At 41.1% G+C, this 13,963-nt stretch overlaps 1 protein-coding gene across 2 annotated transcripts in view; it reads left to right on the top strand.

The window, feature by feature from the left end:
• The first annotated feature begins 2,340 nt into the window (after positions 1-2,340).
• mcu (mitochondrial calcium uniporter) overlaps positions 2,341-13,963 on the top strand; it is a 50,840-nt gene continuing 39,217 nt past the window's right edge. For both annotated transcript variants that reach the window (XM_040138614.1, XM_040138613.1), the window contains exon 1: positions 2,341-2,523. In XM_040138614.1, the coding sequence (XP_039994548.1) occupies positions 2,407-2,523 (117 nt within the window). In that variant the 5' untranslated portion in view covers positions 2,341-2,406. The remainder of the gene's footprint in view (positions 2,524-13,963) is intronic.

Here is a 13,963-nt window from a genome sequence, read left to right as displayed (position 1 = left end):
TTAATTTGTAAATATATTTAAATATATTTCAGGATTCAGTAACATTTAAGAGTAATCATGTCACTTGTCACTGATCTTGTTGTCTTGTATCTGAACCATTACTAGCCATCTTTATGGTGGAAACTTGCTGATTTAATATTTTGTGAAATTATGTAACAATGGTTTTGTAGTCAGTATTAATTGTGGATAGTTTTTTTGGGGTCATTTTGTGTAATTACTTGAATTTTAATACTTAGATGAAAGTGTGAATCCTGTTAAATATACCCATGAAAAGTAGTATCATGATTAGATATTTAGCAGATAGAGGATCAAGTTACTGTAATCATCTAGCGTATATTCTAGCTCACAGTAGGATCCAAAAAACTATAATAGTAAAAGTATTGGTAATTACCTTTTGTATAACCACTTTTCCACAGCTTCTTTTGTTTACACTGATGACACACCATGGGCAAACACATACTGTCATGGTACAGTTACAATGGTAGTGGAAAGGTTTATGTGAGCCAGCGCCTGTGAGTATTTGCCATCACACAAAGATTCGCTTTATGAATCGATGCAGCCTCGAGGCCTTGAGCAGGTCCTTTTCAATTGCTGAGAATTTGCATTTAAATTGCATCGCCCACACAGCCTGATGCACTGCACCTGAAGAAGTACGGAAGCAACTGGGATGAGTTCTGGAGCGATGACGTATTACCACTGTATTTCCGAAACAAATAGGAGACAAGCACAATCTACAACAATACAACAACCAAATCTCTATTTGATTTTTTCTTTATCCTTCTTTATTTATTTCTTATTCTGTAAAGTTCAAGCCATGATATGAAGCCATTTATGATATAAATTACTATTATAAAAGTTACAAAATGGGTTTACTCTTTTATATTTATAACCCAAGAGTTATTGAATGTTATCTGGCTTCCCTCTGGCCCAATACAGGCGCGGCGGGTGGTATTACATGAGAGACTTGGTCAAAGATTAAGGAGAACAGGTTACATTCCACTGAGGGGAGTCTCCTTGACATTCATTGACCAAACAGACCCATTACCACTCCTATTACCTGCAATTGCAGTGGTTGATTGATTCTGGAGAAAACCAGAAGCCTCATACTTGACTGCTTGGCCTTATGTTCGGTCATTAAGGGACAGGAGCGCTGCAATGCATTAAGGAGTCTACGTTAGGAAGTTGCTCATGCTGTTGAAAAGTCATTGAAGATCAGTTCAATTAGATTGGATCCTGTAGGTTTCTCTTTTGGGACATAGTCACAAGAGTGACTGAAGGACAAGCTAATATTAGACACAGTTATATTGGTAAAGGTGGTGTGGCTAGTGACAGCAAGTCTGCCAATATTTAGCCTAACAGAGCGACAGAGAGTTATATTGTGCCTGTCTCTTCCAAGATAGCTGGAAATCTTTGAAGTAAAGTCAGCTCTACACTAAGTGCCAAGTTTTGCTGTAGTAATAGCTGAACAAGTTGGTATATGGTGTACATACAGCTACAGCTACATCTCTTACACTAAACGCCTATACCCATGATAACTTTTTAAAATTTAGCAATAGCAAAATAAACAAATAATAAAAACAGGAGATCAGGAAGCTATACACTTTTGACTGTAGTTTTGTTGCCATTGAATTTAAAACAGTGTTGTTGTTGTTTTTTAAATACACAGGATCTGTTTCTTCACAATTGTATTATGTGGACTTAAAGTCATCTTTCCAAAGTAACTCAATATGGAATTTATAGTGTTATTTTTTAATTTCCTATATTTCTTCCACTATTCAGCTGTGTGTGTACCGTACCCAATACCCAGGGAAGGCCTGTTTTGTTTTGTTTTTAATGTCCTCTCGTGTCACTGTAATACCTACTGTACTACCACATACCTGTACATTTCACTACATTACACAGACATTATACTTTTTTTAATTTTTTTATCTTGCAGTATTATTCCACTGAGATACTAGAGACTGTAGTGGAGATAATGTTCAGAGTGGGAGCTGAAGTTATATTTTTCTTCTTTCTTTTATTTCTACGGAGCTAAAATGAAGTGGAATTACACTTTCAGATAGAGCACCCTGTCCTATCACAACACTGTGGTTCCTGTCAATTTTGTCCACACCTGTAATAAATGTTTTATGTGACACTTCTGTGACTTTCAATAGAGTAACTGAGTGGTAGATTTTTGTAGGGTGCGAAGACTCAACTGTAGTCTGTGCTTATGTTTGTTTTGAATTAGCCAGCAAAGAAGTGCTTGGTTTTTTTTTTTAAAATCTATATATACTGGTGCAACACTGGGCATGTGTATTAAGTCGTAGTCCAGCCCCGCAACCCGCCCACCACCCTCCCTCTTCCCTTCGGTGAGTCCTGGTCCGCCCGCAGCAGTCTCCTTCCCGGCGCATTTTCACTACAGAGATGGCTGCGAAAGTGTGCAGATCGGTACTCCTGTTGTCCCGGAGCAGCGGAGCGGTGGCCGGAAGCCTCCCCGCACTTGTCGTCTCTTCACAGCGGCATCATCAGCACATAAGACCGGTAAGTCCCAGGACGTGTGAGCACGCAGGGAGAGGTGTGGAACTGGGCAGACGGGCTGGACCGGAGGGGGGAAAACCGGCGGCTGGGATGGCTAAGGAAGTAAAGCTAATTAGCCAAAGATTTCCCGTTTCGTGTCTTCTCTTGAGATTGCGCTTCACGAGAAGGTGAGGCGAAAGATGAGTCATGATATCAATCCTGACCCGGTGTCGTGTGGTTATTTTAATCCACTGTGGCGCGTAGAGCTTTGACAGAGGCAATGCAGCTTTTTTTTTTTTTTTTTTTTTTTTGTGGAGCGCTCGCTGAAGCCCACCAAAACCCCACTGACGCTGCCCCGCCGTTTACTGTAACTAGCCCTCAGACACGCTGGTCTGCTTCCACATAACGCCTCATGTCTCACGTTTTCTCCCGCGTCCGTCAACTTTGCGGGCATATTTTTCTTTCAGCCGTTGCCGTTCTGATGGGCTGAGTGTGAATTTGAATGAGATCCCTCTGAAGGTGTTGGATCATTTGTGCAGTAGATGTCGGGGTTGGTTTAATTACCGACGGCCGGCGATAGGTGTCTTATTTTTGTGGTGTTGCAATAAGGATGTTTGGTGTGAGCAGTTTTTTTTTTTTTTTTTTTTTTTTTGGCTGCAGCTTGCGGGAGGTTTGGTTGCCAATCCATGACCGATGGTTCCCCTCATCTCTCTGCCTCTACATGGTGTGTGAACTGCAGCGTCTGTGTGTGGTGGTGCAGCAGCAGAAACTCAGAATAATGAATGTCTGCTAAGAGCTGGGAAGGAAAGCCACAGTTGTGATTGTGTGAGAGCAAGAGAGAGATACACTCACTGTTTATTCATGCGCGCGCACACACATACACAGGCACACACACACACACACACACACACACACACACACACACATATGAGACTTCACAGAAAACATGGAAGCCCACACTTGGATGATGTCAGAATCTCCAGCCAGCCTGCTGTTTCTCCCCTCCCTGCGGGTGTTTCCCCATTCGGCTGGGAGATCCTGGATTTTCCTGCAAGCTGATTCAGGTCCTTTACGCAGCTACTGTAGCAATGGATTTGACCTCAAAAATGCTCACAATAACAGGAAGGCAGTTGTCTTAAAAAAAACTGTCACTACAATGCAGTAGTTGCACATGTTCCTGCCTCTGTGACCCGACTCCCTCCGCTGAAACTCTGAGCCTTTACAGCAGCAGCTGGGAGGTGAAGCACAGGATGGATCTGAATACGAAAGAATGAGGAAGTCATTGCAGCCCAGGAAAGAATGACCCCTTCGTTGTAGCTAGGAATACTGCTGTGATATTTTGTGTGTCTTCTTTTGCCACACAGCTCACTCCCTCTATGTCTTTCTTTTTCTTGCTTTTGATTTGTCTTGTGATTACCTTTCTCTTTTTCTCTTATTTTTCTCTTCCTACCCCACCCTCCTACAAACACTCGCACGATTGCCACAGGCCTTGTGAAACCAAATGAAGCTCTCCCTCCTGTGAACAGGCCAGTCTGGAGATTAAGAAACAGTCAAAATAGACACACTTGGTCCACATCTCCACACCGGCTGATGGTGCTGTCGCATACAGTGAACTATTACAATAGAACAAATGTATCCCTGTGGAGAGGAAATATTCTCTCCTCCTCTAAAATAAGTTGGTATATTTAAACCTTAAGCGATTAACCAAGGTGAGTTGTGTCTCGGCAGAGTTGGCCCTAATAAGTTTTCATTTTATTTCAGTCTGCTCGGGTTATAGTTCTGTTTGCCTGTCATATTGTGTCCTCATCCATGGAAGCGTTGGTGCTGCAGCTCCTAATGCGAGTCTGTCGCTTTGTGACAGCAAAGCCTCTGTGTTCATTTGCGAGTTCTTCTCCGCAGTGTGAAAACTCTCTGTTTCTAGACTTGTGTCCACAGTATTAAGCTGCAGTTGGACATGTGCTAATGATTTGCCATCAAGCACGTATGTGTCTCTCAGCGGGGCGTGTTCCTAAAAAGACTCAAATGTGCTATCTAGAGCCCAACTTCAAGCAGTGAGCAAACTGAATGCTGCTTCTATAAAATGCTGCAGTCATGATAGGTCAGCTCCCCAGGAATGGAAAGCAGACTGTGGGCTCCATAGGCTCACATTTAACTTGCACCGGATTACTATTGAGTCAGCTTTAATAAAATGCTGTGCCACATAAAGTGTGGCACGAGAGTTGAGTCACTGCAAATAAATAGTCCTTGTACAGGGGTTTTAAATTACAGGTCCAAGTGTGTATTTCTATAGTATGAATAAACCAAGTAAATATTTCCCCATGTTGCATCAAAAATAATGTGTTTCATGTTGAACTCGGGAGTAAAAGAGAGATCGAATCATGTTTTCTTTAGTTACTTATTTCCATTTAAGTCGACATGGTCATTAAAGCTGAGCAGTCGGTGGGCCAGGGGTCAAAGCCCACTCCTGGCTTTTAATCCAATCAGTGTTGGAGTAAACCACTTTATCCCCGCTGCCTTCACGGGGTCACTGCTGAAGTTATCCAGATAAGTGTGATAAGAGAATGAATGTCATCTTGTGACTGTTGTCTGCTAAATGGATAAGATAGCTGAGTGATTGGCAAACCTGTCCACACAGGCAGTTTAATTAATGTAATTCTGTCCTTTATGGGCAAACTGTTTCCTGAGTCCATTTATGGTCTCACATTTATATGTGTGACTTTGAGGGAAAATAGGTGTATTGTGTAGAGGACAAAACATTTTGACATGACATGATGAATGGACTGTCTTATCAAGGATTTCTTTCTTCACTTTGGAGTCTGATGATTGACAGGTGCTTGGCTATCACCTGTATGGAAATAATTGATGGCATTTCAGTGCTAGAGCCAGATTGGCTGTTTATGACATTAGAGGTTTATGATGACTATCTACAAGTCTGTAATCAGATTTTTATCATATGGTGTCTGGTACCTCTGCTGGTGAGCAACTTCATAATCTTTGGTCAGCGCAGCTGTACTGTTCCATCTTTTCAGTGATATTGGATTACTTTCTGTACACAGAAGCAATTTTAATGGGCATGAAGTGCAATCTAGAAGGTTTTCTTTAGTGGATGAGAAAATTGATTTCAGTTTTCCTGTGGGGTTTCATATGGCTATATGAGCCAAACTGATATGATAGAATTTCGGTCAGTGAAAGTTAGAGTTACAAAATGATTGATTTGTCGACTGGATATTCCATTCAGTCCATATACCATGCCATGTTTCCACTACTGCTCTTTATATGCTTACACTTCCCACACTAGCATACAGTATCAACTGGTTTGGGAAGAGTCAAAGTAGACCGGACTAGCTATATAAATAAACTGCTGTATGAGGTGATTTTTAGCCTTATAGTAAACAACACAAAGAACTAATATAGGGAAGTCATGTCAAGCCATATGGACAAGGAAAAACTACAAAAGAATCCTTTGTAAAAAAACAAAAACAAAACTTAAACTTACAGAAGAGGACCCTCTTTCAGGAATGGGAGGTATCAATTTGGAAGCATGACAAAATAAGATCAGCAATATAATATCATATAGTATATAGAATACTGCTATATAAAAATGTTGAATGAAACATAACTAATTTGCTGTCTGGTGTCAGAACAATAATCATTCAGAAATCCATTCAGAAACATTACAGTGTAACTCGGCTTTAAGCCAGACTGATATCTATACCAACTTAATGGTTGAACAACCAGATAGTTAAATCCACTACTGACTTCCCACTTATTTGCTTTTTGAGTTAGTTTTAGATAGTGGGCTGCAGAGCAGTGAAGAGGAAATAGAGGAGATAGAGCCATTCTTGTATCGGCAGGAAGGCATGTTAGTCCACCCTGCTTCAGCAGCCACCTACCTTAGTTAGACCAAAGTGTAGATACAAAATGACTACATTTGCCCCTCTCAAGGACTTTAGTGCCCTGTAAAATCTAGAATTTGTCGCAAGCTGTGATCCCTGTGTGTTTGTGTTGTTTTTACTGGGATTGGTTTCCTAGAAATGAGGCCATGTTGCCACTGGGTTGTTAGTAAAGCAGAGTGTCCCTTCATTACTGCTGTTTGCTCTCATTTGTGTGTGGGCAGGGGATCAGTGTAGAAGGTAAGGTGAAAGGTGGACTTAGAGTAAATATAAAGCAATTGATCATTTGATCATCGAATGATGAAACACAAGAAACTGAAAAATAAGAAACTAAAATATTAAAATATAATATTAGCACTGACTGCCCTGGATAATACCATAGCAGTGTGATGTTGTGTAATCAACCCCTCTTTCCCCTCTTTCCTAATTTCAAAAACCCGAGTGGGAAGTAGTATTGCAAATACATACAGCAGTGACAGAATTGGCAAGGGCAAAGAGGAGATTTAGCCAATTTAACACCCCACCTTTCTAAAGTCACTACACAAATACGTATTATAGGCATCATAAAAACACTTTATGCCAGAACAGTTGTATTTGATTACATTAGATTGTACAGATACCATGCTCAGTATCTATCAAAAAAACTCATCAAGATAATTAGTGCATTAGAAACCTAGTAGAACTTTGGCCGAGCAACGACTTCAGCATTTCACTTTGTTTGGGGACATCTAAAATTTGTCATCCTGACATAGAAAAAGTGCGCTTACTCGAAGGTGAGGTAACGATGCATTTAGCACATTATAAGATGCAGGTTATTTATGGATGATCTCTCTCTATTTCTCATCTGAACTAAAAACACTGAGACACTTGAGTCGAAACAACCTAGATACCAAGTGTGTATTCCAAAGCACTCGTGACGTACATGGCTGATATTTCCTTGGCCAGCACCTTAGGAAAGTGTCGGGAGGTAGTCCGTCCAGTACTTGGTAATAATGAGACTGGGTAACTCATGAACCCCACTGGTATGAAGATGCATACTTACTCACTGAACGTCATGGATTGTTTCACCATTAAACAAAATAACAAGTGTGTGTGCTGTCATCTTAGTGTACTGATGAAATGCTTATGGCTTTCACCCTGGCAAGCAGTAGCCAGAGTAATTTCCAATGTCTGCTATGGTTCACGAGTTGTATGGCTGACTTGGCAGGCGTTCTAAACTGGAACTGAGAGTGGTGTATTTGTTTTCCTTTTTTTGACACTTTTCTTGTGAGTTTTTATCATCCTTCGCACTGTTTCCATTACAATTAGGGGTACAGGTCTGTGAAATGTTTGAGCTAAAGCCTGAGACCGGCTTCAACAGGGTTCATTGTTAGCATAATTCCGTGTGAAATAAACAGTCGAAGAGAGAATATTCCTATAATGCTTCTACATCCCAATGACTAAAGTGGGGCATTGTGTTAAATTTGTTGTGATAATCAAGTTACAACACCTCATGGCACTCCTTGATTTCTTTAATATTTTTGTTAAGTGCTTTAAGTATTGCTGCAACTGTAGGTTGAACAACCTGCAAATCAGCTTCTACTGCGGGAACTTTGACACATGCCTCTTAAACAATTGTATTATTGCAGAATTTTCTAAACAAGGTCTTTTCAGCCAATTAATTGGCATAGAGAGAAAATACTCCCTCTTCTTCTCCCTCATAGGCTCTCCTATATCTACAGATGTATTCTAGTGTGTGTCCTGTTTCCCCTGTGCTACCCTTTTCTAATTTCCCTGAGCTCTGTCAGTCCATCACATCACAGCACCTGCTCAGCACAGTAACCTTTCTCATGCTCACCAGCTGTTTGCCCTGTGGTCAAAAGAACTGTCCTAGAAGGTGAAAAGGTTCAATTTTAGACCCTGAAGAAAGTGTTCTGTATTTAGCAAGCGTAGTTGCTCCAATATCTCGCCATCTGACTCAAACTGTATACTCAGACTGTATACTCAAACACTACTTGTTTGAGTATACAGTTATTATTTTAATGCTTATACTCCTTACTAGACTAAGGGGCCACATGCTTCTGTAATCTACTGTTCATTATGGAGATGCCATCGCATTGTAATAGATGCGACTATTAGGATGGACAGAGTCCTCCTTAGTGCTCTGGAAGGGATTTCACCCTTGAAGTGGCAAATGACTGCTGTTGGCATAGACTAATTAGCTGCTTCCCATGTTTCTGTGCAGCTAAGCATGTCTCCAGTTAAGTCTGAAAAGGACATTAAACTAGGCCAACATGTGTAATGTGATGATGGATGGCAGCAATGCTTGGTTACCCCCTCTCATCTCTGGGACGTCGGGCTGGTGGTGTCCTCTACCAGGAGGGCAGGTGAGGCTGTTGCTAGAACCTGAAGGTCATCGGCAGCCCAGCCTTTCATGTTATTAGACATGGGTTGGGGCTCATTATTGTGACAGCAAAACAAATCTGTGGCAATGCTGGGTCCAAATGAGCACTGTAAATTAGACCGGGTAGATTTAGCTTCTTCAATGGTCAGCTGTGCCCAAATCTGTCAAAGAATGTGTGACACTTATGTAAAAGCATTTCCAGATTAAGGTGTTGTGCTGTCATTTTAAAATATACACATGTACTTCGGTTGTGCTGCAGCTGTGAAAGTATTTCAACTGCTGCCTACATCTGAACAGTTTCATATAATTCTGTTTGTGGTCATCCTCTGAGTATTTAACTCCGCAGTTTAGATACTGTATGTGCTACCTTTATTGTTGTGGGCTTCTTTGGAATATGTTGTAAAAATATAATAAATAAATCTATCTTGATTTACATAAAACCTGGGCTATTTGAAAATCACACAGGAACAACAAAAGTACAATGGAGGATCAATATGAGAGGGAGAATGTCAGTTATATTTTCAGGCCAGAGAACCTTAAAAATAGGACAGCCTTAAATGCAAATGGTCATGATGTGAATATGCTAATGCATTACCAGAGTCTGCTCATGTGTGGTTGTCTACCTTTCTTTCGTTGGAGGTGTCCGCCTAATGGCTGCTCCCAAGGTGCCGTATCAACAAACTTCACTTCTCACACATTTCAATTAAAAAGGGGACAAGATGCTTCCTGTCGCAAATTGATCCCGCTTTGTTAACCTTATGCAGAGTTCAATTTGATAGAAATTTGCCCTGCAAAATATCAAGACTCTCCAATATGCAGATAATTAGGGCAAGAGCGGGTCGGGGTTGACCTCTCCTTCCGGAAGTATTGATTTATTGTTTGTTGTTTATGCAAGTTCATGGTGAATTAATACAAGCAGCAGAGTAGGACGAATGCTGGCAAAGTGCGGGGTCATTGACAGTGGGTTGTGACAGTTCAGCTTTTAATAAATAGGTGTCTAATTTTCAACTTGTGGATGCTTGCAGTATTGCTTTTCCACATGATTTCCTGTCTTTCTTGCATTTTGCTACATTATGCAAGTTAATTTCACCTTGCCAATTCAGGTCCGTCCTCACCTTTACTCAGAAGTAGGGCCTCCCTCACAGAGGCAAGACCCCGTTATTTGCATGTAACTCTACCATTTAAATATCTCTGAGCTGCACATATACATACCTGAGGAAAGCAGTTGAGATTAGATACGGTCTGTATCCTAATGAGAGTAAAAACCATTATCAGATTATTGTGTATGGGGCTTCTCATATCAGCCGCCTGATAGGGCTATATTCTCCGAACCCAAACTGCCCAGTATTCCTACCATGCTATGCTTTGTAGGAATACTTATCTACCTTGCGCTGCGTTATTGAATTGAAAACAATATTGTATATTGAATCTGACAGATCCATAAATTACAATTGTGTAGTGAAAAGCAGAAAACAATCATATCAGGGCAGGGCAGGAAGAGGAGAGTCATCACTGTAAAAGAGGGAGCAGGAGAGAAGAAACTGGCTCAGCTGTCAAGAGTGCGGCAGCTTTTAACTGGAAATTCTTCCTACCATGTATGAATGAGTACTGTTTTACTGATTACTGGAGTAATGGCTGGAAAGTTTTTTCAGAGGAATGTTGGGATTCTGTGATGTGAGGATTCCCTCGGCCTCAGGGTCACCTCTTTCATTGAAGAGAAACTGGGTGAGCAAAGCTGCTACTCATTACAGCGTTCCCATGTCACTGCCAGCAGAACTGAAAGGATTACTGCAAGTGTCTAACTACTGACTGGAGTTTTACTCAGAAGACCATTACCCTGTTTCTGGCAAAATTAGTAGGTATATAGGTAAAACGCTCAGACAAGCGTTAGACTAACTTTTTTTTGCTTGGTAGCACTGCTGCTGCCAACTTCAGAATAGCTATGTATATCGGCACCCTCCGAAATGTAATAAATGATCTAAATGAGATCATGTGTGTTGGTGAAGCAGAAGCATTTAAGATCTCTGACAACTAATTTGAGTATAATTACTTTCTAAATTACTTATACATGTACACAAGTAACTTAGAAACTCTTTTGGAGGAATAAGTAAAACATTACTGGGCATTCAAGGTAACAATTCTGTTCCATTTGGTTATAGTTTAACAGAACACAAGACTTAGATGCAGATGTTGAGGACAAACATTGAAAAGCGTAAAAAGCATACAAATTACTTAACAGATCACTTTCAAAGGGGGAACCCTGCAAACCTAAACTTGGCTTGTAGCACTCTAATCACTTGGATGCGCCCACCACACAAGCTCATAAGTAGTCCTTTTTTCCCGCTGAATCAATGCACTGGGTTAATGGCAAGAGAGCTTGGCATTTTCAAGTTCGTTACACCTTTTTTGTCTTGACGGTTTGAGATAACAGGCCAGTGTCTCCTCTGATAAAGCCAGTTGATCACTGAAATGCAGGGGACAGACGAGGCTGCTCTGCTGGAAAGAAGTCTGCATGACTTTCAGAGCTTATCTGTGTGATGAAACATATTGGTGTTGAGTTACCAGGGAAATGAGGGCTTTGCTGGTCATGGTTAAACAGGATGTATGGAGAGCTGTGACATCATCCTAGTGTTGAGGTCATTGTGGCTAGTGGGAGTGTGTGTTGACTTGAGAAAAATTATCTCTCCATGGTGGCTTAGGGAGGCGTGGTGCCAAGCAGGCCGCTGTTTGTTGTTTTCTTTTTAGCATCAGCTCACATTACTCCTTTTACCCTCAGTGGTTGACATGCATTACTTACAGCCATTACAATAGAGCTTGTTTAACTTTGTATACATATATTACTACTCCACGGTTTGTGCCAAGAGCAAATCAAAGAAGTGTGTAGATTTGACATGCCTTTCTTTAAAGGGACAAGATGTAAGTATTTTGGTTTCAAACATTAAAAAATGAACTATAATTATCAACAGAATGTTAAAAAATAACAATTTTGAAGTTATGTCAAATACGTTGATGTATTGTGTTGCAGAGATACAGTATCTACTGAAGTTAGTATGCTAACCAGCTAGCCCTGACCTGTCTTGTCTTGTAATACTACTTTGAACCTAAAAAAAGCAATATTGAGTCACTGAGCGTCCAGTCTGCCCTCAGTCCGACTTGAGAGGATGAATAAGTAGTAACTTCGATTAGGCTATAAACCTGTGTTGCTGCATGCTCTCTCCACTCTTTCCTCGAGCTCAACTATTGATGCTGCTGCTCTAGCTGCTTTCCTTCTCCGTCGCGTTCCTCGACCTCTCGTGGCTCATCTCTACTCCTGCCACCACTACATCTTCCCGGTCTCTCTGACTGCGCAGACTGGGTGTGAAATCGTCATCATCAGTCTAACAATAACCGAAGCAAACAAACTACCAGGTACAAAATCAGATTGCAAGGTAAACCTGTGTGGAAAACATTATTTCTGAATCCATGCAGGTTTTGCAACATGTCAACAAGTGCCCTATGCTGAGGTTAGATTTATTCAAGCTAATATTAACTCAACGTGAGGGTGAGGGTTGATACTTGGTTGTGAGTGTTCATTGAGCCCAGTCCCAGAACAGGGATACAGCACGCTATAATGTGCCCCCCGAATGACAGGTACACAGAGAAGGCAGGTAAAAACTTTTTTTGACAGTCCACTGGCCCACTGGCGCAGCGGCCCACCGGGATTTGTCCCGCTATGCCCGATGGCCAGTCCGACTATGGCACAAAGCTGTCAAGGTTTAAGGTGTAGGGGTCCATAAAACATTACTACGTATCTCAGAAGGTACACAGAAACCCTAGACAACATGTTGTCTGAAGGGTATGACAGAGAGAACGATGTCTGCCACCCACAAACAACACTGTACATTAAAGTTGTACCCATTTGTGCGGACTCACAAAACTTCACTATTTCTGTTTTGTTCCGCTTAGCTTTTCCAATACCAACTTGGTCTCTGCTTGAAATGAGCTGTCAGTATTTTCTGAATGATCCTTGTGGCAGCCTCATTACACAAACAGAAGTCAAGAACTGAGCCTTAACTGAGATTGATCGGACTCTGAGCCCATCCAGGGAGTCAATGAGTCCCAGAAAGCAAGACTCTGTGCGGCCTGATGCCCAGTTTGTTTGCACTGTAATTACCCAGATTGTAGCAGTGTCATGGTAGACAGACACAAGCACACTCAGGGGATTCACCATGGTGAGAACACAAAGATGCACACCTCTGTCCAGCAATGGACTCCAAGCCATCAAGTTCCATTGTTTTATTTGTAATGATTAGCAGCTGGACCAGAGAGACAAGCAAAATATGTCTCAAACAGTTCACAATAAACTCAATCGTAACCCAAGCTCATGTTTTTAGTGTGTTTTTGTTTTTTGTTTTTTTTTGTTTGTTTTTTTTAGTTTGTGTTTATAGTTTTTTGGCGCTTGTCAAGGTCTGATACTGATAGTTTCCCTGTTTGATAGGAAGCCTGTCTCCTCTGACTACTGAACTGCTAGTTTTAAATGAATCAGGGGTCTGAGCTTTGAGTCTTGTTTCTTTTAATTAAGTCCTGTATCAGCACAAGTGGATCAAAGGCTGGAGACACGTGGAATAAGCATGCCTATTTCAGAGAGCTGAGGTGAGGTTTTATGGGCATGAGAAAAAGGTGGGGAGGGGTCAAATATGTAGCATGGCAGTGGTGGTGGTTAAGACTTTTCTTTTGCTGCCTCAGCACTTTGGAGGCTCATTCAAACTGACCAGTCACTTTAATGGTAATCTGTATTTCTGTGTGGACTGGAGGTTTTGACCAGATAATCCTATTAGAGGGGTACTGTGCAAATGTTGCTCGGCCTGCGAAATATTGCCAAATTATCATATCACAGTTATGACTATGTAGGGAGCTGTAGTATTACTGTTGACTGACTGTACTACAGTATATCTCATTTAGCTCTTCCATTCACATGCATTGTGTGACTTAATCTTAGATCCCTTTTTTGTCACAAAACAGGTATACATCATCAGATCAAAATGATCTGTAGTGTCATCCCTTTTCCACATCTACTATAATTGCTATGATTTGACTTTAAATTTTAGTGAATCTAATGGGTGTACTCACTGCAAATTCAAATTAAACTGTCTGCTGTCGCTAACATAAAAATGATGAATGACTTTGCTGAATAGCAAAATGTCTTAAA

The sequence above is a fragment of the Xiphias gladius genome, chromosome 11 (genome assembly GCF_016859285.1).
Source record: "Xiphias gladius isolate SHS-SW01 ecotype Sanya breed wild chromosome 11, ASM1685928v1, whole genome shotgun sequence".
NCBI classification, from domain to species: Eukaryota; Metazoa; Chordata; class Actinopteri; order Istiophoriformes; family Xiphiidae; genus Xiphias; species Xiphias gladius.
Note: the sequence above shows the minus strand (reverse complement) of the source record. Positions and strands in the feature narration are given on the sequence as shown.